The sequence below is a fragment of the Mytilus trossulus genome, chromosome 3, assembly GCF_036588685.1.
Source record: "Mytilus trossulus isolate FHL-02 chromosome 3, PNRI_Mtr1.1.1.hap1, whole genome shotgun sequence".
In the NCBI taxonomy this organism is placed as follows: Eukaryota; Metazoa; Mollusca; class Bivalvia; order Mytilida; family Mytilidae; genus Mytilus; species Mytilus trossulus.
In genome coordinates this window covers 81,603,565-81,629,725 of record NC_086375.1, presented here as the reverse complement: position 1 = coordinate 81,629,725, position 26,161 = coordinate 81,603,565, and the positions used below count along the sequence as shown (strand labels likewise).

Genomic DNA, 26,161 nt, shown 5'->3' with positions numbered 1-26,161 from the left:
AAAGGGGTCAACTGACCATTTTGGTCATGTTGTCTTATTTGTAAATCTGACTTTGCTGAACATTATTGCTGTTTATAGTTTATCTCTGTCTATAATAATATCAAGATAATAACCTAAAACAGCAAAATTTCCTTAAAATTACAAAATCAGGGGCAGCAACCCTACAACGTAATGTCAGATTCATCTGAAAATTTCAGGGCAGATAGATCTTAACCTGAAAAACAAGTTCACCTCGTGTCAGATTTGCTCTAAATGCTTTGGTTTTTGAGTTATAAGCCAAAAACTGCATTTTACCCCTCTGTTCTATTTTTAGTCATGGTGGCAATCTTGGTTGGTTGACCAGGTCAACCGACACATTTTTTAAACTAGATACCCCAATGATGATTGTGGCCAAGTTTGGTGAAATTTGGCCTAGTAGTTTTAGAGGAGAAGATTTTTGTAAAAGTTAACGCCGGACACAAAGTGATGGGAAAAGCTCACTTGGCCTTTTAGGCCAGGTGAGCTAAAAATGGTTAAAAATTGACTACAAAGGGCAATAACTCCTAAAGGGGTCAACTGACCATTTTGGTCATGTTGTCTTATTTGTAAATCTGACTTTGCTGAACATTATTGCTGTTTATAGTTTATCTCTGTCTATAATAATATCAAGATAATAACCTAAAACAGCAAAATTTCCTTAAAATTACAAAATCAGGGGCAGCAACCCTACAACGTAATGTCAGATTCATCTGAAAATTTCAGGGCAGATAGATCTTAACCTGAAAAACAAGTTCACCTCGTGTCAGATTTGCTCTAAATGCTTTGGTTTTTGAGTTATAAGCCAAAAACTGCATTTTACCCCTATGTTCTATTTTTAGCCATGGCGACCATCTTGGCTGGTTGGCCGGGTTACCAGACACATTTTTAAACTAGTTACCCCAATTATGATTGTGGCCAAGTTTGGATTTATTTGGGCCAGTGGTTTCAGAGAGAATTTTGTAAAAGTTAACGACGACGGACGCCAAGTGATGGGAACAAGTGTATGTCAGTTAACTGCTAGTAGTCTGTTGTTATTTATGTATTATTGTCATTTTATTTATTTTCTTTGGTTACATCATACTCGGACTTCTCTTGAATTGAATTTTAATGTGCGTATTTTTATGTGATTACTTTTCTACATTGGCTGGAGGTATAGGGGAGGGTTTAGATGATAAACATGTTTAACTCCGCCTCATTTTAGCGCCTGTCCCAATTCAGGAGCCTCTGGCCTTTGTTAGTCTTGTATGATTTTTAATTTTAGTTTCTTGTGTATAATTCAGAGTTAAGTATGATGTCCATTATCAATGTACTAGTATAATACATGATTTTTAAGGGACCAGCTGAAGGACACCTACGAGTGCAGGAGTTTCTCGCTACATTTAAGACCCATTGGTGGTGTTAGGCTGTTGTCTGCTCTGTGGTCGGGTTGTTGTCGCTTTGACACATTCCCCATTTCCTTTCTCAGTTTTATTTCATATGCCATATGCTTGTGAGGAAAATTCTGAATTTCCATAAAACACACATGAAAAGTATACACCTTCAACTGCAAAATTTACCAATTGTAACCGAATAAAAAATAACTTTATCATGTCTAAGATATTTACTTGCATAACATTTAAAACAAATAAAAACAAAAGAATTGACAAGCATGTCTATCCTGTTTTATGCTTAAAGGGGCACTAGCTACGAGATATATATATGATTTTTTTTTTTTTTTTTTTTTGGCTCAATCAGCAATGAAATACAAATAGTGAAATAATAATTCCTTAATAGTAGCCAATAAGGTTCAATTTTGTCAAAATAAGCCAAAAAACATTGATTATGACTTGCAAGTGAATAATTCGGCCTCATTGAATCAGTATTCATGTGAACTTTAATTTAAGCCCTTAGCTTGAGATGGATAACACATGAATTGTATGTTTAAAGTTAGTTAAAGGGAGAGAATGTCAACATTGAAAGTGAAACAAAGTTAAATCATTTGATTGACTGAATTTATCCACACATAAACATTCTAGTAGAGATAAAAACGATGATTAACATTTATTTTTTGTCTGTAATATGAAATTAAAAAGACCTAGAATAATTCAACAGCACATGTTTGCTAAATCTATTTGTATCTATATTTACATCGCTTATATGGTCATCAGATGACTATAGAGGTCAACTCGATAAATAATTAGATGGCATCTAGACTCAAATACACTCAAAATGAAGCTACATATATTTATGCCTGTGCCTTTTTTATTGTTTGATTTAGACTTTTAATAGTTTGGATAAATGTTTAACATTGTTATTAATCAAATATGAGAATTTGATGAGAGTCAGTGAACATGAATTTGACAGCTAGTGCCCCTTTAAGACTTATGATTTAATTACAATTTAAAATCTATATCTCATGCAATATGTAGTGATATCCCCATCTGTTATAACTACAATTATTAGGTCCAAAAGTCATTGTGACCAAAAGATGGTGTAAAAGCTATTTTATCAAGTGCATAAAAATCAGATGCATTTGGCTTTACTCAATAAATTGGTAAGAAGAACAATAATACTAACATAAAAACAATCAACAAGAAGCACTGATATAAGACAACTCACAGTAACTGAAAGATTAATAAGTTCTATTATAAAGACGTCATAAACATAATTCCTCAGAAATGCATTATTATGTGCAATGCTAAATACATGTATAAGTAAACAGTATCAACAGGCTGTAGGGTCGTCAGTTTTCATTACTGTACACATATATCAATATAAATACTTTCAATTACAAACAAAAGTGAACCAACGCCTAGTGAGTCTGTAGTACAGTAGAGTCCATAAAGTGGATACCTTGGTTATGCAGGGTCGTTATGATAAAAAACATAAAATGTAGAGAGTCTTATAACAACAACACTTTAGGGACTGCTGCAGAAATTTTATGATCAACATGTTTCGGTGCTTAGGGCACCGTCGTCCACCGTCATCAGGATAAAAACAATACATAAAATCATGCTGAAGTTGGGTTGTAAAAATTTGAAAGTCACAATGTTACAATGGTAAGTAACTTTATTAATAGCAAGTGAAAGTGAAAGTGAAAGTTCATTGTAAGTATGTAAGTAAACCTTTTTTTATTTTAATTTCTTTTTATAGTTTGCTTACATACTTACAATGAACTTTCACTTTCACTTTCACTTGCTATTAATAAAGTTACTTACCATTGTAACATTGTGACGTTCAAATTTTTACAACCTGATTTTGTACTTCAGTATGATTTTATGTATTGTTTTTATCCTAATATTGGTGCCCTAGGCACCGAAACATGTTGATCAATAAATTTCTGCAGCAGTCCCTAAAGATGTGTTGTTATTAGACTCTCTACAATATAAATACTTGTTTAATTTATTTGACCTACTTTACCTTATTGCATTACCAACTTGTGGCACTAAACATAAATCTGCCAAGGTTACTTCGTCCCCTAAACAATATTTTCCTGCTGTTTTATTGAGTAATTGTTCCAAAGCTATCAATTGAAAAACAAACTATGTATTAAAAAATCCCATCTTTGATTCAATCTGTTTTGTTTTCCTACAACTACAAATCAGAAATATTTAATGTTGCAGAATTTACAAACAGGTAATGTAGCTTCAATTCTTCGGTCACTACGTTACAAAATACGATTTTCCAGAATTGATCAGAATTAAAGGATCAAAACTCATAGAGGGCAATTGTTATGTTTGCCAAAAATATCAAATATCAAAGTCCCCATTTTGAGATGCATATAACCCATCCTAAAACATACAGAAACAAAAACTCTTACTCAATATCACTCAAGTCTATAAAGAAATTGATATATGTAAAAAGAATGTTTGGGAGAACAGAAACACAATATATTCAGTGAAATCAGTATGTTATGAATATAAATATCTATTGACAATGGATATCAACATGATAATTTTCTTTTGTTTTACAAATAATTGTTCAAAATACCTACACCTTAAATAATATGATGTATTTACCTACAAATCCTTTGTTTATCCAAAATTGCCCCCATTCATTCTTCTTCTCATCTCCAATTTTCTGAAGAACATTTGAATTCTGCAATGGCTGGATTCCAGAACAAATTGTTTCAGTTATCTCCCTTACCTACAAATAAAATAAAATTAGTGTTGTCAACGGTTAACCAGTTAACGGGTCAATGGTTTGAAGGACCAAATACCGAATACCAAAAATGCTAACCAGTTAAATTTTTTTTTCAATTTTGATAGATTTTATATAAATTTGTATTGAAATCATTAAATACATGTAGGTATGTTTTCTTTTAAAATTTTGTCACGTTAATTAATTTGACAGATCAATTCTCCAGTATATTGATTGCTTTTGTTAATCCAAAAATATAAAATTAATTAGAACTTGTCTCTCTGCTCCGGCAAGATCCTAAGGAAACAAATTTGTAAACATGTTTTTTAACAGTAACTTTAAATCAGTAATACGATTGAATTTTACGATTAACTTCATTATTTCATTTTTGTTCTTATATTGTGTAGACCTACATCTGAATGTACAATCTCCGTCGTGCAAGGCTTTGTCATACTTTAAATGAAAGGCTAACTCAAAATTTGTGCAACGCAAACAAATGTGAACGTAATCAATGTATACTTGATAGTACGAGTAACAGGCCTAATCATTTCAAATTGAATCACTCCACATTATTTTCAGAGACAACAAGAGAGAATGAAAGAATCATCGGTTTCAGACATATTAAATTCTGTAAGATCAAGAAGTTTTTTTTTTATTTTTCAATCTGAAGTTAGTACAAACGCTGTAGTTGATAAGTTGTATTTGATTTTCAAAAGTCAAACTTCGCAAGGAATATTCACAGACAAGACTTATAATACCAAAGGACAAACTTCAATTCATTGTATTATAAAAATGTAAATGTATGACTTGGATGGAAGGTTTTCACATTGACACTCATATACCACAACTTCTTATATCTATGTGTAGGGTACTATTTTGTGTAACCAAAAAACTATGAATATGGACACTCATCTGTGCTTTATTGATTTAAGTAAAGAGTTTGACTCTGTAAACCACACACTGCTATGGAACAAACTATTGTCAAATGGTATACATGGAAATTCTACAGAACTATAAAAAATATGTAAAGTTGAAAAACGTTGTGCAAATATCAAGAAACACACTAACTGATTGGTTTTCTGTTGACGCTGGTGTCCGTCAAGGGGACAATTTAGCGCCCACACTTTTTCGCCCTTTTCTTAAACAGTCTAATCCCAGAAATCAACAACTTACACAAAGGAATTAACATAGGAGACGAAATGGTAAGCTGTCTCTTGTATGCCGACGATTTAGTTATTTTGTCCGACAGTGCTGATAGACTACAATCACAACTAGACTCTTTGCACAAATGGACAAATGATCATTGAATGACAGTAAATTAAGACAATTCTAAAGTTATGCACATTCTGAAAACTACAGTTAACCAGTGCGGTCCTACTTTTCTGTTTGGTGATAAAGCATTGGAACTTACCTCAAAATATCGCTATCTTGGCCTAGTCATCTGTGAACAAACCGATTTTACAACTACAACACATGAATTACTTACCGCAGGCAGCAGAGCTTTAGGATCATTAACTTCAAAATACTATAATATGGGAAACATGGACTATGATACTTACATTAAAATCTATGACAGTACAGTGTCGCCGATACTTGATTACTCATCTGCTGTTTGGGGATATAAGAAGTACAATCCGCTAGAAAGATTACAGTACAGAGCCATACAACATTTTTGGGAGTTGGCAAGCATGCTCCTCTCCCAGCTATCACAGGAGATACAGGCTGGACTCCTATACACATGAAAACTCAATGTAACATGATAAAACTATGGTGTAAATTGTGTGAAATTCCTGAATATAGGCTGTGTCGCAAAACTTTTATGTGGGATTTGAACATTTCCAACAGATATAAAAGAACATGGAATAATGATGTAAAAATATTGATGACTAAATGTGGTCTACAGGATGTATATTTCAATCCAAACTCAGAACTATGACCAAAGGCTCATATCATATCTTGTGTAAAGAACAAACTCTTTGAAATGCATCAACAGGAATGGCTAAATGCATTGGAAGATAAGCCTAAATTACGAAGTAACATATAAAACAAATCAATAATGATACACAATGTACATTGCATCATGAGCCTATTTGGCTGGCTGAACATTACTAGAATATATGAATGTAATTGTTTGTTATAATTCAGGTTGCACTTTAATATTAAAATATTCTATTCTACTGTAGATTCATTTATTTTCGTGGGTACCAATTTTCGTGGTTTGAAGAAAACTTACATATTCGTGGATATTTAATTTCGTGATTTTGGCAAAGTCTACACTCATTCCTTTAGAAAATTTGTTATTTTTTGAATATGTGAATTCGTGGTTCTCCTGTACCCACGAAATCCACGAAAATTGGTATCCAACGAATAGTTATGAATCCACAGTATTCTATTCTATAGAAAAGGCCTTCAAACATCAACTTAACGGTGGAACAATTATCTGAGTAACCAGTTGGGCAAAAGTGAACGATTTGACAATACTTATTAACATACATTAGATTGAGAATGTAAATGGGAAATGTGTCAAAGAGGCAATAACCTGACCAGAGGGCAGAAAACAGCCGAATGTCACCAATGGGTCTTCAACACAGCGAGAAATTTTTCAATAAAGCTCAACATTATCAAGCTGCAGACCAAATATCAAACCCTTGCGTATAGTGTTTTTAAAAATTTCAAATGATAGTCAAACAGGAAGTTGCTGCACAGCTGATGAGAAAATTGCTTATTGTCTACAACTCATGTTATCAAGCTGCAGGTCAAATATCAAATTATACCATTTCATTGAATCCACCCTTAGGCCTTTTGGATGGACAGAAGGAGTTGAACAGTTTTGCTTTTGATGACATAGGTAAAATGTTTATGTAATTGGGCGATATTTGGATTATGATGAAAATTTTGTTTAGAGCAACGGAAAATTTAGTAAAATAGCAATAATGAAGCAGTCTATTTATATATAGCTGTTTCTATATGTCTTACCTTAGCTCTTTGTAAGGAATCTTTTGGTAGTAATGGAGGATCTGGATAAGTTTCCTCCAAATATTCTAATACAGCAACCTAAATGAGAAAAAGGCAAATTTTGTACGATTGGCAATTCAAACTGAGATATTTTCAATGATTTTGTATAACTTTCTGCAAGTTTAATAGAATGCATGATATTTTTCAAGTTTACATAATGTAACCAGATGCTCCGCAGGGCGCAGCTTTATACAACTGCAGAGGTTGAACCCTGAATGGTTGGGGAAAGTATGAACACAACATTCAAGCTGGATTCAGCTCTAAATTTGGATTGTGATTAAATAGTTGACACAGCATAGGTTTCTGACACAGAATGAATGTGGTCTAATGAACTTAAAAAAAAAAAAATCCCTTGAGCAAAAATTCACTATGCTGTTGAATATTAATCCTCTCAAAAAAAATGTTTGAAGAAATTTTCTTTTATTTATGAAATCTGAAATGAGAAAAATTGCCCCCCCCCCCCCCAAAAATTTTGTTTACACATCCCCCTTTCCCTTTTTTCAAAACTGATCTCAATTCAAATTTCTAAAGGAGTTTGCAACAATAACTGCTCATTTAATTACATCATAAAATATTAAAATGTAAAAAAAAGTACTTGTTATCACTAAATGGTAAAGATTGTTTTAATTTATCAGTTGGTAGTAAAAGTGAAAATACAATGTATATTGTATAAAACAATGATTTAAGTTGATTCAACTACTATTCTGGACAAAGAAAAATAACTCAAATTTTCAAAGAATATTGAAAATATCTTGCTATTGCACAAATATCTATTCTGGGCAAAGAAAGATAACTCCAATTGAAAATTGATTGCTATTGCACAATATTATGCAATTAGATATTGCGCAATACTGTGCAATTGAAAATTTCTTGCTATTGGACAATACTTTATATGATAATTATGAATCCTGATTTGGACCAACTTGAAAACTGGGCCCATTATCAAAAATCTAAGTACGTACCGATTATCAGGTTATCTGCATGTTGATAAAATATCAGCTGCGAGACATAATATGAAGCTTTTTGTCGAGTGAGCGTAGCGAACGAGATCAAAAAGCCTTCATATAACGTCAAGCATCTGATATTTTACAATATCAATATGCAGATAATCTGATAATCGATTTATCGGGCTATATTTGTGTGTTTCGGAAGTGTTTTCTTTGTTTCGCCAGCACAAATGTATGACTTGATAAGTTCGGGTCAAAGTTATTAACATCGGTTCAAACATTATGACGTCGCTGATATGTCGGGTCAAAGTTATAAAGGCCGGGTCAACGTATTTGACGTCACAAAGACATGATACGGAATAATATTAAGAGCTGAACAGAGTGATATAGACAGAGGGACAACCGATAAATGTTAAGATACAGCATATCGTAGAAGGCCAAAAATTCAATTTTTGTTTAAATCAAACTTAGTTTAATTTTGGACCCTTTGAACCTTAATGAAGACCAATTTGAAAACAGGACCAAAAATTAAGAATCTACTAACACAGTTAGATTTGTCATATCAAAGAACCCCAATTATTCAATTTTTGATGAAATCAAACAAAGTTTAATTTTGGACCCCGATTTGGACCAACTTGAAAACTGGGCAAATAATCAAAAATCTATGTACATTTTTAGATTCAGCATATCAAAGAACCCCAAGGATTCAATTTTTAAATTCAAACTAATAATTTTGGACCCTTTGGACCTTAATATAGACCAATTTGAAAACGGAACCAAAAATTAAGAATCTACATACACAGTTGGATTCGGCATATGCTTATTTGGGCCCTTTTTGGCCCCTAATTCCTAAAATGTTGGGATCAAAACTTCCAAAATCAATCCCAACCTTCCTTTTGTGGTCATAAACCTTGTGTTAAAATTTCATAAATTTCTGTTCACTTTTACTAAAGTTAGAGTGCGAAAACTAAAAGTATTCGGACGATGACGACGGCGCAGACAACGACGCCAATGTGATAGCAATATACGACGAAAAAATTAATATTTTTTGCGGTCGTATAAAAAGATCAAATAGAGAATTAAAATTCATAAAAATATTCTCTAGTCAAACTTTAATTAAAAAACACCAAATCAAACCAATAATACTATAATTGCTATTCTACATTTCAAAGCAAAGTGACTATTGATACTTACTGATTGTGATATTGGCTGACCATTGATGACCAGAGTAGGAACTTGCTGCATTGGATTAAGGGTACTGAAATCTTCTGATCTCTGTAATTACATAGATATAAGAAGATGTGGTGTGAGTGCCAATGATAAAATGTATATTAGTCTATTATATTTTGTTGCTGGGTTTCTGTTGTCTCATTTAAGTAACCTTCACATCTGCTTTTGTATATTTCAAAATTATCATCACATATATAGATAAATCAAGCTTTCCAAAACGTTAACTTGATACAAAGATTCCTTTGGTGTTAAGTTCATTATCAAACACAGTATAGATTAAATCTGATTTCAAAATTGCATTTGCTAAATGATACAAAAAAATAAATAAATAAGAGAAAAAAATTAAGAAAAAAAATACTGAACAATTGACAAAAAAATCCTAGACTTACAAACACAAAGAATGGGTTTTTGAATAAAACATTTAAAGCAAAAGAAGAAACACAATAATCCAAAGATATTGTGCTGTACAAATTATTATCTTTTTCTCAACAAAAATTGTACGAGTTATTACTGGTACAATTTTATTTGTACAAGTAAAAACTTGTATGATGGCATCGTATGATGGCATCATACAAGTAATTACCCGTACAAAGTTTTTGAACAAGTAATAACCTGTACAAAGAAATATAACATGTACACAACATATATATCAAACATCTAATATACATATTTGTGTATTCAATTATTAGGTCAAATATTTGTATAATATTAAGATCTAGATGTATATTGCAGGGTCTGTTTAATTATGTAAGACTGAGGTCGATAAGTAATGTGGTCAATTTGATTGACAGTTTAGGGGGAGTCTCATTGGGGGTTTCTGAACCTGAATCCCACTTACTGTTTTGTCATTTTCCCAAATCCTGAATACACTATGGAGGAAAGGAATTCTCATTTTTTTGTCATTTCCCGGGTCCCGCTAGACCTCATTTCCCATTTTCACGACACAATATTTTGACTTTCACATGTCATGCTTACAAAAAATCGGCAATTTGGAGTCATGCTTAGACCCCAATGAGACCCACTTTAGGACGTGTGGCATTGTGATAAAAGGTCTACCTTGTCTCTGATTGTTTAGTGATAATGACAGTTGTCAATCATACTAGTATTGTATCAATACCCAAATACCTAATCAAAATGTTTTTAAAAAAAGCCTACACATAAACACACATTAATGAGACTGCTCCAATAATATACCCATTTTTTCAGTTTAGAAATGTATCATGAGCACATACATATAAGGAACTATATTTCAGTGTGAATACATTTACTCACAGTAGCTAGTTAACCTATCTTGTTTTTAGGGAGGCTGGTGCCTTAGTAAAGATTTAAAACAAGTTCTAATCTTTCCCAAAACAATGTTTAAATTTTTGCTGATATTTTGTACCCTAGATCCTCCTTAAACCAGAACTATGACCTATTAATACACAAATACTTAATCCTAACTTAAACAAAGAAAATTAAGTAATCAGCACACAACAATATCTGGGTTAAAACCCTTGTTGGGAATGAAAATAACACCAACAAGAATGTGTCCAATGTAGTTGGATGCCCCACTCGCACTTTCATTTTCCATGTTCAATCTAACTTCAATGGACCGTGAAATTGGGCAATTGCCGCAAAAAAAATAATTTGGCAATAAAATTAGAAAGATCAGACCATAGGGAACATGTGTACCAAGGCAGCAACCATTTGATTTTCTGGGGGGGGCTATGGTTTTTTTTGTTTAAAAGTTTGTTTCCAGGTTTGGTGAAAAAAATAATTTGTTTTGGACCCTGAGAAAAAAAAAATGTTTGTTTCACCCTCAGCTGCCACTATATGTAATGCTAAAATTGAAAGAAAAAAAATGTTTTCGGTTTGTCGCTAAAAAAATAGATTGTTCTTCGCCAAAGGCGAAAAAAAAAGTTTGCACAGAAAAAAAAACCATAGCCCCCCCCAGTAAATCAAATGGTTGCTGCCTAAGCTTCAAGTTTATTGGACTTCAACTTCATCAAAAACTACCTTGACCAAAAACTTTATCCTGAAACTTGCACTTTTATATTAAATGTTTAGTGGACAGTGAAATTGGGGTCAAAAGTCTAATTTGGCTTAAAAATTAGAAATATCATATCATAAGCAACATGTGTACTAAGTAATAAGCTGATTGGACTTCAGCTTCATCAAAAACTACCTTGACCAAAAACTTTAACCTGAAGTGAGACAGTTGGACGGACAGATGAACAGACAGACAAACAGATGAATGGACGGACAGACAGATGAACGGTCGGACAGATGAGCGGTACGACGGACTGATGAATGGACAGATGGACGCACAGACCAGAAAACATAATGCCCCTCTACTTTGTATATTTTAGCTCCATTTAATTTGGAAATCATATCTATTGAAGATGCTTTATCCATATATATATATGCAAATACACAAACAATAAGACTACGGTAATTAGTTTATAGAAAGCAAGGGAAAGAGGGTGGTTTAAAAATTATGTGAGTCAATTTTTAGTTTTTTTCCAAACTGTATATTGCTACCTTAACTTGGTGTGTCTGTAGCAATTTTATTGTTATACTTTCATGAAGAATATCAAAACATGAAAAATTTGAATGTCACTGATATTAAGGTTCTTGAAAACTTGAGATGTATGACCTGTGGGGACCTCAATAGCTGCTACATATATCATAAATAAGATGGACACTTAAAGTTTCAAGTTGATGTGACTACAATTTCATCATTAACTACATTATGGAGCTACCATTTGATTTTTAGGGGGGGGGGGGGGGGGGGGGGGGGCTAGGAAGAAAAATTGTGTCCTGCATTTTTTTTTAGTTGTAATCTCTGTCCTGCATTTTTATTTTTCACTCTATTCGGTCCTGCTTATTTTTTTTCTTAGTTTATCCTGACTTTTTTTATATAAATTGTCATCCTGACTTCTTTTTTTTGCAAGTGTCTCATCCTGCCTTTTTTTTTACTCAAAACTCCTGTCCTGCCTATTTTTTCAAATTTCATCCTAGCCCTCCCTCCCCCCCCCCCCCCCCCCTAAAAATTAAATGGTAAATCCCTTAAGCAAACACTTTAAACTGAAATCAGACAGACAGATGTACTCACAAACTGGAAAACATAATTCTCTATAATAGATGCAAAACGAGAAAATATATATATATCTGAAGGATGCTTCCGGGTGCGGGAATTTCTCGCTACATTGAAGACCTGTTGGTGACCTTCTGCTGTTGTTTTTCTCTACTGTCAGGTTGTTGTCTCTTTGACACATTCTCCATTTCCATTCTCAATTTTATATATATAGGACTCTCAACTGCGATGGTACTCTAAAGTGTGATGGTCACGCTAAAGTGCAATGGTCTACGCTAAAGTACGATCACACAGGTTCCCGTAAATTTGACATCATAATTTAAAATATTTGACGTCACAATTTAAAAGTGATTGTTGCTTGACGTCAAAAGGTGATTCGGAGTAGATCTAAAGTCATTCGGAGGCAAGATTCAGCTAAATACCAAATGTGTAAATACGTTTATACTATATTTCCTTTTAAATGATTTTTTAACAATTCAGGTGTATTGGATTAATTGTTGGTTGCTTAAGGTCCCGTGGCAAATATTTCATGCATGTTCAGGACCACGGGCGTATTGGATAATTGTTGTAGCTTGCCGTTTACACAGCCTATTAATGTAAACACATCCCTTAAAGCTTGCAGTTGCATATACAAAATTCCGTCATTGTCGGAGTTGTCGGAATAAATAAAATTTATTTGTACAAGATTTAATTTAAATGAGAGAGAAAGGGGCTGTTGTTCGAGCTTTCCCTATTTTAGTGGCAAGTATTAATACATGTTATATTTTACTAGCTACAATGTGTACACACTGATGTTTTAATGGACAATTAATTTACGCTTGAAAATGTGTACCTTTATTTTACTGACGTTTATACTCTTCAATAAAATCGACAATATTTTAACGTAAACCTAAACATTAATATGCATCTGTTTGCTTCCATTATTTATTTCATCTTCAGGCATGTTCATTTTTGGTTTGTATAAACGACAGTTAATGTCATAATCCAACTAAGTTTCGTAAGTCTATACTTTGGCGGATCATCGCACTTTAGCGTATGGAGGCATCAGACTTTAGCGAAGGCCATCACACTTTAGTGTGACCATCGTACTTAAGGGTCCCCATCACACTTTAGAGTCCTACATATATACAATATAATTTGTTTGTTTACCTGTTGTCCTCCATCTTTTACTAAATGTACAGCTGAGTATTCAAAATCAATTTTCTTCATCAACAAAGCTGAAAAACAATATACAACAGAAATAAGAAAAAGTTTTATTTCAATACATGCAACCATCAAAATGATGAAATGTATTTAACTGGTTATTTAAAAACTATATGTGTGTTTGCCCATTGTTGAAGGCTATATGTTGACCTATACCACATTTTCTTATTTTCACATAAATACCAGACACAGTGATTTAAAAATAAATTATAATTGTAAAATTTATCAGTAAAAACAAAAAATGAATATCAGGCAGAACAGAAAGACAATTCCTAATATAAAAAAGAAGATGTGGTATGATTGCCAATGAGACAACTTTCCACAAAATACCAAAATGACACAAACGTTAACAACTATAGGTCACCGTATGGCCTTCAACAATAAACTTGTTTGCTTTATGTATAACATAACCATAAAAAGAAGGTTCAAACCTGTCAGTGGTTTTGTCTTTAAAAATGTGATAAACTTTTTGAAATTTGATTTCTTTATCCCTGTTGTAATTTTTTTTTTTAGTTATGAAATTCTTTTTAAAAAGTCTTCTTACCTATTCTAACCCTCCATGAACAGGAGCTTCTGAAGTAGGAGTACAAAACTGGCTGAAAATAAGAAAAAAGAAGTTGAACCACATAAAACAAAGTATGTATTAAAATCATGATGTATATTATTGTGATATAAAAATGGGTCTAAACAAGAATGTGTTCGTAGCACATGGATGCCTCATCTGCACTATCATTTTCTATGTTCAGTGGACCGTGAAAATGGGGGTAAAATTTCTAATTTAAATGGCACCAAAAACTTTACCTAAAGCAGGATAGACGTACGTACATATGATGAGTACTCGAAGGGACGAATACTCGAAGGGACAAATACACGAAAGGACCCACAGACCATAAAACATAATGCCCATAAATGGGGCATAAAAAATTATTTTATAAAATAAGTCCAGTGACAAGTAAAATATATATTTAAATTAGTTTAGAAAGGAACAATTTTAGATCTGGGTCACAGTATTTTGTTCTCTCATGGGACTAAGCTATTGTATTGCAAAGCATGGTAAGGGAAATCAAAAATGTGTATTTTCAAGTTGTTTTTCTGAAAATCTGAAAGTTTTTATCAATTTTTACTCCTACTGTCTACACATCTATGCTTGTAAATGCGTTGCATCCTTTAATTGCATGAAATAGAAAATTTCCTTAAAAGAAAAGATCAAAGTTAATTTGCATCTAAGTGGTCAGTGTTAATTAAGGAATAACAGTACTGTAGTTGAAGGGTTGCCACCGTCAATTGTAGATTTGAAGGTTGCAAATGCAGTTTTACTGGCGGAGACAGTAAAATGGAGATTTGCAACCGTCAAATCAAAATTGACGGTGGCAACTCTTCAACTACAGTACTGTTATTCCGATTCTAATGCATTACAAAAAGAAATAATACGATTAAACTTTAAAAAAGGTATAAATTTGACAAATAAAAAAACTAGAGGCTCTAAAGAGCCTGTATCGCTCACCTGACTCTATTTGGGTTTTTGAATTCATATAAAAAGGATAAAATTTGGCTACAAAGTAACAACACTTGGTCAGCACCAGATAAGAAACATTCATGCTATGTTTGGTTTCATTCCATTCAGTGGTTCTCTAAAAGAAGTCATTTGTATGCATTTCCCATAGGGTCCTATGTTAAACTAAGTCCCCTTCTGGCGTCCATCTTAGATGATGGATCGGCTACAAAATACACGCCATTATTCCGACAGCTCATTAGTCCGACAGCCCATTGGTCCGACAACCCATTAGTCCGACAGCCCATTGGTCCGACAACCCATTAGTCTGACAACCCAATAGTCCGACAACCCATTGCTCCGACAGCCCAATACTCCGACAACCCATAAGTCCGACACTTATCAAGTCAAGTATATGGGTATCAGGGTAAAATAAAACTTGTCTGTCTGTATTATTACGTTAAGATAATTATGTAATAATATATTTTTAACAAATAACTCCGTATATATAACATAAGGCTGATGTAGTTCGAATACTTTCTATACACTCAATTCGAAATCTGTATATAGAATAGAATTTTATTTTCCAAATTAAAGGATATATAAACAGCATATAAATCAAAAACAACCAGTGATTGTGCGAGCTACTGATGATGCCCCCGCACAAGTACTTCGTTGTTGAGTTGTGAATCGGAAAAAGCCTCACACCGTATACTTGACTTATTTAAACCTTGAAACCAAATTTCAGAAATCATTGGTATTGTAGTTCCTGAGAAAAATGTTACGAAAATTTTCAACTTGGCTGTCATGTGAAAAGTGTTCGTTAAACAGGAATTTGTTGAGTAATGAATCTGAAAACGTATCACACGATAAAGCCGACTTCAATAAACCTTTCAGAAATTCTTGTTATGTCGTTCATGAAAAAGATGCAACGAAAATATCTATGGGACGGAAGGACGAACTGGTAAACTGGCTGACTGACGAGTGGACGGTTGAATGGACGGACTGACAGAGGTAAAACGGTATGTTCCCACTTTTGCGAAGCGGCGGTGTAATGGGTCAACATTAAGACTTAACAATACTAAATAGCATAGTAATATGATATAATTATCGTTATAACACCATAAGCCTCGGTCATAATCGGACCCAAAACAAAAATAGAAAAAAAACCCAACTAATACATTGATATCAAATAAAAGTCAGTATCAAACCATGTACTACATAATTCAAAAGAACTAACAATATAATCATGATTTTTCCCCCTATAAAAGTAAAGTTTTTTTGTGTTTACATCGAAGATTTATCATATTTATCTAACTTTTTAAAGTTCTGACATGTGCTAGACTGAATATGCCGAAAGAGTAAATTCCTCAAATTTTGATAATGTGAGCATTCGATTTAAAAATGACGCTCATCCTCAACTTTATTAGCTGTACATTACGATTTTTGAAATTGACATCAATTCTTAATGTAATGGATCACCGGTGAGCACCGATTGCGATTCTTAATTAACATATGAACTTCCTTTCTTAAAATCAATGATATCTAAATATTTTTCTCCTTGAAAACAATCTTTAAATGAAAAATAGGTGTCAAGATTGCTTACTAGTTGTTATTGGCTTTTATACTGCACTCGTTCGTTCTATTTGAGCAGTAAAAAAACATTGACTGTATATTTTTATGTCATAAACAGTCATCGACCCGATGAATATTTTTAAAAATAAAAGTTGCCGAAATGTTCATGTCCATCATATTTGTTTTTCGTAATAAGTTTTGTTGATTGATTGCTATTGGAAATTCTATATACTGTCTCCGTATTTCGTGGATACACATTCCCGAACACGATACCGTATTCATAATTGGAATTGCTAATCTTTTCTGAGCACATATTTTCGTCCTATTTGTCATCTTACACAGACTGACAGTGGACACACAAATGACAAAATGTAAAGAAAAATGAAATACCTCTACTAGAGACACGTAAAATGAAAGAGGGACCAGGATAAGGACTTCAGCAGTTGCAATAAGCATGTGTCTCAACCCCAATATACTGAGACTTATATCCCGCATGGAAAGAATAATTGGGATCAAAACGGACAATCACAAATGTTACAGAGAACGGAGTTGGTCTTTTTAGAGAAAATTTACCCATACACATGAGAAAAATTAATTGTTGGAATAATGGGCTGTCGGAGTAATGGGTTGTAGGAATAGTGGGCTGTCGGAGTAATGGGCTGTCGGAATAGTGGGCTGTCGGAATAATGGGCTGTCGGAATAATGGTTGTCGGACTAATGGGATGTCACCAAAGTAACAACACTTGGTCAGCACCTTGTAAGGAACATTCATCCCATGTTTGGTTTCATTCCATTCAGTGGTTTTCTAAAAGAAGTCATTTGTATGCATTTCCCATAGGGTCCTATGGTAAACTAAGTCCACCACTGGCGGCCATCTTGGATGATGGATCGGCTACAAAGTAACAACACTTGATCAGCATCTCATGAGGAACATTCATGCCATGTTTGGTTTCATTCCATTCAGTGGTTCTCTAAAAGAAGTCATTTGTATGCATTTCCCATAGGGTCCTATGTTAAACTAAGTCCCCCACTGGTGGCCATCTTGGATGATGGATTGGCTACAAAGTAACAACACTTGGTTAGCGCCTCATAAGGAACATTCATGCCATGTGTAGTTTCATTCCATTCAGTGGTTCTCTAAAAGAAGTCATTTGTATGCATTTCCCATAGGGTCCTATGTTAAACTAAGTCCACCGCTGGTGGCCATCTTGGATGATGGATCGGCTACAAAGTAACAACACCTGGTCAGCACCTCATAAGGAACATTCCTGCCATGTTTGGTTTCATTCCATTCAGTGGTTCTCTAAAAGAAGTCATTTGTATGCATCTCCCATAGGGTCCTATGTTAAACAATTTCCCGTTTGGCGGCCATCTTGGAGGATGGATCGGCTACAAAGTAACAACACTTAGTCAGCACCTCATAAGGAACATTCATGCCATGTTTGGTTTCATTCCATTCAGTAGTTCTCTAGAAGAAGTTCAAAATGTAAAATGTTAAGGACGACGGACGACGGACGCCAAGTGATGAGAAAAGCTCACTTGGCCCTTCGGGCCAGGTGACCTAAAAACGTGAATCTTCATGAACGATTCTGGCGCAAAGACTTCATGGCTAAACGTGACGTTATACAAATGAAAACTTACAAACTGGAGGTTATTACGTTACCTGTACGCTTCAAATTCTGATAAATTTACATAAAAACAGCGAATTCAAGCTAGGTGTTGTTCTATTTTCGATTATATAGTAGTAATCGAACATTTGTTGATTCAACAATTCAAAATGGAGGGTCAATCCTTAGTTACGCCTGGTCAACTGTGGATTTGACGGCAACTTTTAGCCAATGAAAAATATTGTTATATACAAATTGCATTAGAATTGCCAGTAACTGTATTTGTCTTGTGTTGCTCAATCTTGAATTTTCAGTGTTTTGTGAATTGTAGTGTGTAGTTTTTTTTGTTTTTTTGCCCCCTTCGTCTCCTTCTGCTATGGCAGAACAGACATCTTTGTCGTATAAAAGCTCTACAGAGCTTATGTTGTATTGTTATATGTATGCTATCATTTGTAATATGTTTTTTTCCAACTAAATAAAAATTGTTTCTAACCATAAACTACAGAAAACAGCTGAAGTCATAATATTTACCTTAGGATCCGGATCAGGATTGTGAAAGTAATCTTGGACTACCGTGAACCATGAAAATGAGGTCACGATCAGGTTGAACTGCTACACATATATAAACCTATTGCTTATAGTATGTATAGTGTCTTACAAAAATACTTAACCATGGAAATGTTCCAGACCGTATACATATTTGGACCATATGGGTATATACATGTATCATATGGTTGGGGTAATTAACACTCTTACTATTAAATGTTTACTTTTAATTCTCTGAAAGTCTTCACATGGGCATGACCGATCTAGTTGTCACTTCATTAAAAAGACTCTATCATATTGGTCATTTTATTATAATATTATAATAAAAAGATTGACTAAATAAAAAAATTAGTTGAGAGGAGACTTCAAATAAAGAACTGAAGAAGATTAATAGCCAAAACAACTTGAAAAATTGGTTTATTGATACAATTAAATAAAAAAAGCAAAATTATAATAAGCACATTTTATACCTATGGTCATTACCGATTTTTTATTACGAGTGGAGGGCAATATTGATGACTTTGTAGATATAACTTACAAAAATTTCGATAATGAACTGTTACACAAGAAGTCACCTTTAAGAAGCATAGTTAATTTAAGTTGTCTGGTAAATATGGTGTACTGTTACGATAGTTGAGATCAAGAGTTTCTCAAAAACACTGTAGACACATTGGAATGGCGAAAGACCTCAGTATTACTGCATGTGGTAATTAAGAAGGCTAGCTGTTCACTCGCAAGCAAGAAGTGTAACTGATTGGTCGTGCACAACTTAGACTGGCAAATGCAAAAAAAATAATTTATAAGGGTTCCGCGGAACCCAGTGTCTCGCCTACTTTTGCTGTAAATCGCAGGCGCAACAAAAAAGAGGTAAAAATCAATAAAAATATTCCTCTTGATACTATCTTATGATTGTAAGAAGCTTCTGTCCAAGTTTAGTAAAAATCTAGGATGGTTAATGAATCTAATAAATGTTTTGAAAACTTTAACTGCAGACTGTATGTAATGTTAACTGGAAGAAAATCTAAGTCCATTTAAAAGTATGACAGAAGCTTCTTACAATCAAAAGATAATATCAAGAGGAATATTTTTATTGATTGTTTTCCTCATTTTTAGCTCACCTGGCCCAAAGGGCAAAGTGAGCTTTTCTCATCACTTTGCGTCCGGCATCTTCCGTCGTCTTCCGTCGTTGTCGTTAACTTTTACAAAAATCTTCTCCTCTGAAACTACTGGGCCAAATTAGACCAAACTTGGCCTCAATCATCATTGGGGTATCTAGTTTAAAAATTGTGTCCGGTGACCCGGTCAACCAACCAAGATGGCCGCCATGGCTAAAAATAGAACATAGGGGTAAAATGCAGTTTTTGGCTTATAACTCAAAAACCAAAGCATTTAGAGCAAATGGGGTTAAATTGTTTATCATGTCAAGATCTATCTACACTGAAAATTTCAGATGAATCGAACAACCGGTTGTTGGGTTGCTGCCACTAAATTGGTAATTTTAAGGAAATTTTGCTGCTTTTGGTTATTATCTTGAATAATTTTATAGATAGAGATAAACTGTAAACAGCAATAATGTTCAGCAAAGTACGATCTACAAATAAGTCAACAGGATCAAAATGGTCAGTTGACCCCTTAAGGAGTTATTGGCCTTTATAGTCAATTTTTAACCATTTTTTGTAAATCTTAGTTATCTTTTACAAAAATCTTCTCCTCTGAAACTACTGGGCCAAATTAGACCAAACTTGGCCTCAATCATCATTGGGGTATCTAGTTTAAAAATTGTGTCCGGTGACCCGGTCAACCAACCAAGATGGCCGCCATGGCTAAAAATAGAACATAGGGGTAAAATGCAGTTTTTGGCTTATAACTCAAAAACCAAAGCATTTAGAGCAAATGGGGTTAAATTGTTTATCATGTCAAGATCTATCTACACTGAAAATTTCAGATGAATCGAACAACCGGTTGTTGGGTTGCTGCCACTAAATTGGTAATTTTAAGGAAATTTTGCTGCTTTTGGTTATTATCTTGAATAATTTTATAGATAGAGATAAACTGTAAACAGCAATAATGTTCAGCAAAGTACGATCTACAAATAAGTCAACAGGATCAAAATGGTCAGTTGACCCCTTAAGGAGTTATTGGCCTTTATAGTCAATTTTTAACCATTTTTTGTAAATCTTAGTTATCTTTTACAAAAATCTTCTCCTCTGAAACTACTGGGCCAAATTAAACCAAACTTGGCCTCAATCTTCATTAGGGTAGTTAGTTTAAAAATTGTGTCCGGTGACCCGGTTAACCAACCAAGATGGCCACCATGGCTAAAAATAGAACATAGGGGTAAAATGCAGTTTTTGGCTTATAACTCAAAAACCAAAGCATTTAGAGCAAATTTGATAGGGGTTGACAATGTTTATCCGGTCAAAAAGTATCTGCTGTAAAATTTCTAGATGAATTGGACAACTGGTTGTTAGGTTGCTGCCCCTGAATTGGTAATTTTAAGGAAATTTTGTCGTTTTTTGTTATTATCTTGAATATTATTATAGATAGAGATAAACTGTAAACAGCAATAATTTACAGCAAAGTAAGACCTAAAAATAAGTGAACATGACCAAAATGGTCAATTGACCCCCTAAGGAGTTATTGCTTTATAGTCAATTTTTAACAATTTTCATAAAATTTTTACTAACATTTTCCACTGAAACTACTGGGCCAATCATTATAGATAGGGATATAAATTGTTCACAGCAACAATGTTCAGTAAAGTAAGATCTACAAACACATCACCATCACCAAAACACAATTTTGACATGAATCCATCTGTGTCCTTTGTTGAATATTCACATAGACCAAGGTGAGCGACACAGGCTCTTTAGAGCCTCTAGTTGTTGAGCCTGGGAATTACGGCAAAAATAGGCGAGACAATGGGTTCCGTGGAACCCTTACAAATTTTTTTACATAAATAAGGCCGTTAGTTTTCTCGTTTGAATTGTTTTACATCATATTTTCAGCGCCTTTGATAGCTGACTATGCGGTATGGGCTTTGATCATTGTTGAAGGCCGTAGGGTGACCTATAGTTGTTAATGTTTGTGTCATTTTGGTCTTTTGTGGATAGTTGTCTCATTGGCAATCATACCACATCTTCTTTTTTTATATTACATTTTCATGTATCCTTCATTGTTTGTTTTTTTTATAAAGTTTATTATATTATTGAAATGTTTGTGATATATTTGAAAAAAATACCTATATGGTTCAATTACTCATATGATCTTGTTCGTTAATAACCAAACGAGTATATACTTACACAGGCACTTGTTTCTGTCACTATGGGGTTTACTATCAATACCAGTATAAAAAAAAACACAAGGTAGCTAACGGGAATTTTCAATGTGTTCGCTTCAACCAATATTTTATTACTTTCCCTTGCCCCTTTCACGAATAAAAGTACACCAGTCTTTCGGTAATTGATTTATCTTTACAATGAAACAACTCTCACGTACCTTGAGAATACCCCTCAAACAGAATAATACACTTAAGATGAGAATTATTGACCTTTTTCCAGACCATTGAATTTGGAAGTACTAAACTTCCGGTTTACTTAGGAAGTTAATATAACACAGCAATCTGATTGGTCGAATTCATCTGGTTACCTGTTTATTTATATTAGTTACCAGAAACCAGAAAAATGTGACCAATCAGATTGCACAGTTTTATTAACTTCCTAAGTAAACCGGAAGTTTAGTACTTCCAAATTCAATGGTCTGGAAAAAGGTCAATAATTCTCATCTCAAGTGTGTTATTCTGTTTGAGGGGTATTCTCAAGGTACGTGAGAGTTGTTTCATTGTAAAGATAAATCAATTACCGAAAGACTGGTGTACTTTTATTCGTGAAAGGGGCAAGGGAAAGTAATAAAATATTGGTTGAAGCGAACACATTGAAAATTCCCGTTAGCTACCTTGTGTTTTTTTTATACTGGTATTGATAGTAAACCCCATATTGACAGAAACAAGTGCCTGTGTATACTTATATGGTCCTACCATACATGTACGGTCAGACCATATGAGTATACACATATGGTCATGACCATACACGTATGGTCCGAAGACTCATATGAACAGAAACATAACATTTACTGATTGGCCATAAAAATGAGGTAAAGCCTAAGGTCCTGACAGACAAGCTTCTGCACCTTACAATTATTCCATTTTCCAGGCTTGTCAGTGAGCTAGCATGATAAATTTTAGTTGGTTTTCATTAAATGCAAGGAACTGGGCCTATCAGCTAAGCATGCATACCTTTGACATATTGAATAAATCAGCCTTCTGACAGGGAAATAATAAATCGTGTTGACTATAGTTCGTCCTCGATGATGGGAGGGTCTAAAACGCGGAAATGGAAAACACGGAAGAGAAAAATTGGTGTATTATAACTGATATCTTTGGAACCACTAAAGCTAGATTAATAAATAAAACTGATTTTGAAAGCTAACATAATGGTCTATAAGATAAAATTAAAAAAATATATATTTCAATATGTTCTTTTATCGAAAAGTTGACCGGAAGACTTTCTTTGTGTGAATCTGGCAACACACTTTTGTACATTAAAACTTAAATTCACAAAAAAGCTTATAACCCGGTCAAAGTCTCTAAATTGTCTCTCAAAGACAATTCAATGACAAATAATATGATATAAAGAACAAAATAAATATATTACTATAAAAGTGCAAAAAGTTGACCGGAAGGCCCCCTTGTACTAAAATATTGAAGTGAATTTTTCAACTTTGTATTAAATTTAATGACAAATAATATGATATAAAGAAGTAAATAAATATATTACTATAAAAAGTAAAAAAGTGTACCGGAAGGACCCCTTGTACACAGATATTGAAGTGAAATTTTCAACTATGACTTAAAATTCACAAAAATATGAAAAACCCGGTCAAAGTCTGTAAATTGTCTCTTAAAGACAATTCAATGACAAATAATATGATATAAAGAAAATAATAATGACATTACTATAAAAGGGCAAAAAGTTGACCGGAACTCATCATAACTCATATCTAAGCGTACATTTACAGAGCCTCCGATTTACATTAAGGGGTCGTCTTCGCCTTTGTCTAATTTTTTTCCATGTACCTTAGTATTTAGAGGTATGACTTTCCCATCGTCTGAACATGTGTATCAGTATGTTAAAGCTGTCGAGCATTCACATTTTACTTTGGCAGAAAAAATTCGGCATTCAAAGACAGCTGAAGATGCAAAACATCTTTCAAAATCTTATCATAAGATTTCATCAAATTGGCGAATGTTTAGAGGTGTTTTTATGTATAACCTTTTCTGGCTAAAATATCTGCAGTGTGAAAAATTTGCGAAGTGCCTTTTAGCTTCTGTAAAATCTGAACTGATACACATGGTTAATGACAATTATTGGGGTACTGGTAAGAATGGTGAGGGTAAGGGCATGTTTTGCCAACACCTCATGGCTCATCGGAGTCTGCAGTACAAGGGGTTAATTTCGGAGGCTACTCCTTTCTTCCATTACCTTCGTTCATACCTGAAAGATGAACCTATTTCATCAGTACCTGTTTCTAGTGTTCAGTCTATTTCATCAGTCCCTCTATCTAGTGTTCAGTCTAGTCCATCAGTCCCTATTTCTAGTGTTCAGTCTAGTCCATCAGTCCCTGTTTCTAGTGTTCAGTCTATTTCATCAGTCCCTCTATCTAGTGTTCAGTCTAGTCCATCAGTCCCTATTTCTAGTGTTCAGTCTAGTCCATCAGTCCCTGTTTCTAGTGTTCAGTCTATTTCATCAGTCCCTATTTCTAGTGTTCAGTCTAGTCCATCAGTACCTGTTTCTAGTGTTCAGTCTATTTCATCAGTCCCTATTTCTAGTGTTCAGTCTAGTCCATCAGTACCTGTTTCTAGTGTTCAGTCTATTTCATCAGTCCCTATTTCTAGTGTTCAGTCTAGTCCATCAGTACCTGTTTCTAGTGTTCAGTCTATTTCATCAGTCCCTATTTCTAGTGTTCAGTCTATTTCATCAGTACCTATTTCTAGTGTTCAGTCTATTTCATCAGTCCCTATTTCTAGTGTTCAGTCTATTTCATCAGTCCCTTTTTCTAGTGTTCAGTCTAGTCGATCAGTACCTGTTTCTAGTGTTCAGTCTATTTCATCAGTCCCTATTTCTAGTGTTCAGTCTATTTCATCAGTACCTATTTCTAGTGTTCAGTCTATTTCATCAGTCCCTATTTCTAGTGTTCAGTCTAGTCCATCAGTACCTGTTTCTAGTGTTCAGTCTATTTCATCCGTCCCTCTTTCTAGTGTACAGTCTATTTCATCAGTCCCTATTTCTAGTGTACAGTCTATTTCATCAGTCCCTTTTTCTAGTGTACAGTCTATTTCATCAGTCCCTATTTATAGTGTTCGATCTATTTCACCTCCCTCTTCACCACAACGTGGGGGTGGTATTTTACCTTATTTGACTGGTGTTAAAGTAATGTTTGAAAATGAAAAGGTCATAAATATACTTCAAAATCCCATTAAAGAAAAAATTGCTTGTCTTCCTCCTGTAAAGCCTAATGGCGGTGATATATACCTCATTCAGTCTAAACATCCCAATGACTGGAAATGCGATCAGTACACTTGGATTAATGAAGGTAAATATGTTTTTGAAATTGAAGGTGTAAAATTAAACAAAAGTTACTTTAAACTAAGATTGCCTGGTAATGAAACAAAAAGTGGTCGAAAGCGACCTCGTTCTACATCAGATTTTAAACGTATAGCTTATTGGTTAGACAGTAATCCTAATTTGGTTCTCATTCATTATATAGGCAACGAAGATTTATATCAACCAATGCCGCATGGAAATAGTAAACATGATACTGAATTTGTTCGTACTATGCCTTCAGTTATTGGTACCATTAAAGAGAAAGAGGGTAATCCACATAAGGTTTATAAAAAAATGATTTGTACAAACGATGTAGACGGGTCACACCAAGCCGTAGCAAATCCCCGAAATACAAAACAGGTCAAAAATATTTTAAGTAAAGAGAGACAAGAAAAGGCCTTATCAAAAGATGACATATATAATTTAGTACTTTTGGCATATCAGTTAGATGGGTTTGTTTCTGAAGTTTTAGTATATCCAGATCTTTACGCTGTTGTCGCACTCCCCGAAATCATAAACGCATTCAAAGATATAATTGAGCTTAAAACTGAAGACCCAGTTTACTTAGTTTATGACACAACTTTTAAACTTGGCGACTGTTATGTATCACCGATAGTTTTCAAACATATCATTTTTGATGAAACGCCACTTGTTCCTTTGGCATTTTT

The 26,161-nt window shown here is 33.9% G+C and overlaps 2 protein-coding genes across 4 annotated transcripts in view; both read right to left on the bottom strand.

Moving 5' to 3' along the window:
* Positions 1-23,182, bottom strand: part of LOC134712608 (maleylacetoacetate isomerase-like) — a 270,737-nt gene extending 247,555 nt beyond the window's left edge. Inside the window, exon 1 of the mRNA XM_063574331.1 lies at positions 23,172-23,182. The gene's annotated coding sequence lies outside the window, so the exon portion shown is untranslated. The remainder of the gene's footprint in view (positions 1-23,171) is intronic.
* The window catches only part of LOC134712610 (maleylacetoacetate isomerase-like), a 37,043-nt gene extending 13,842 nt beyond the window's left edge, over positions 1-23,201 (bottom strand). For all 3 annotated transcript variants that reach the window (XM_063574334.1, XM_063574336.1, XM_063574335.1), the window contains exons 1-7: positions 23,126-23,201; positions 14,156-14,207; positions 13,558-13,625; positions 9,294-9,374; positions 7,114-7,191; positions 4,017-4,143; positions 3,418-3,520 (exon numbers count right to left, since the gene is read on the bottom strand). In XM_063574334.1, coding sequence (XP_063430404.1) covers positions 3,418-3,520; positions 4,017-4,143; positions 7,114-7,191; positions 9,294-9,374; positions 13,558-13,625; positions 14,156-14,207; positions 23,126-23,134 — 518 coding nt within the window. In that variant the 5' untranslated portion in view covers positions 23,135-23,201. The remainder of the gene's footprint in view (positions 1-3,417; positions 3,521-4,016; positions 4,144-7,113; positions 7,192-9,293; positions 9,375-13,557; positions 13,626-14,155; positions 14,208-23,125) is intronic.
* Positions 23,202-26,161: the final 2,960 nt, after the last annotated feature.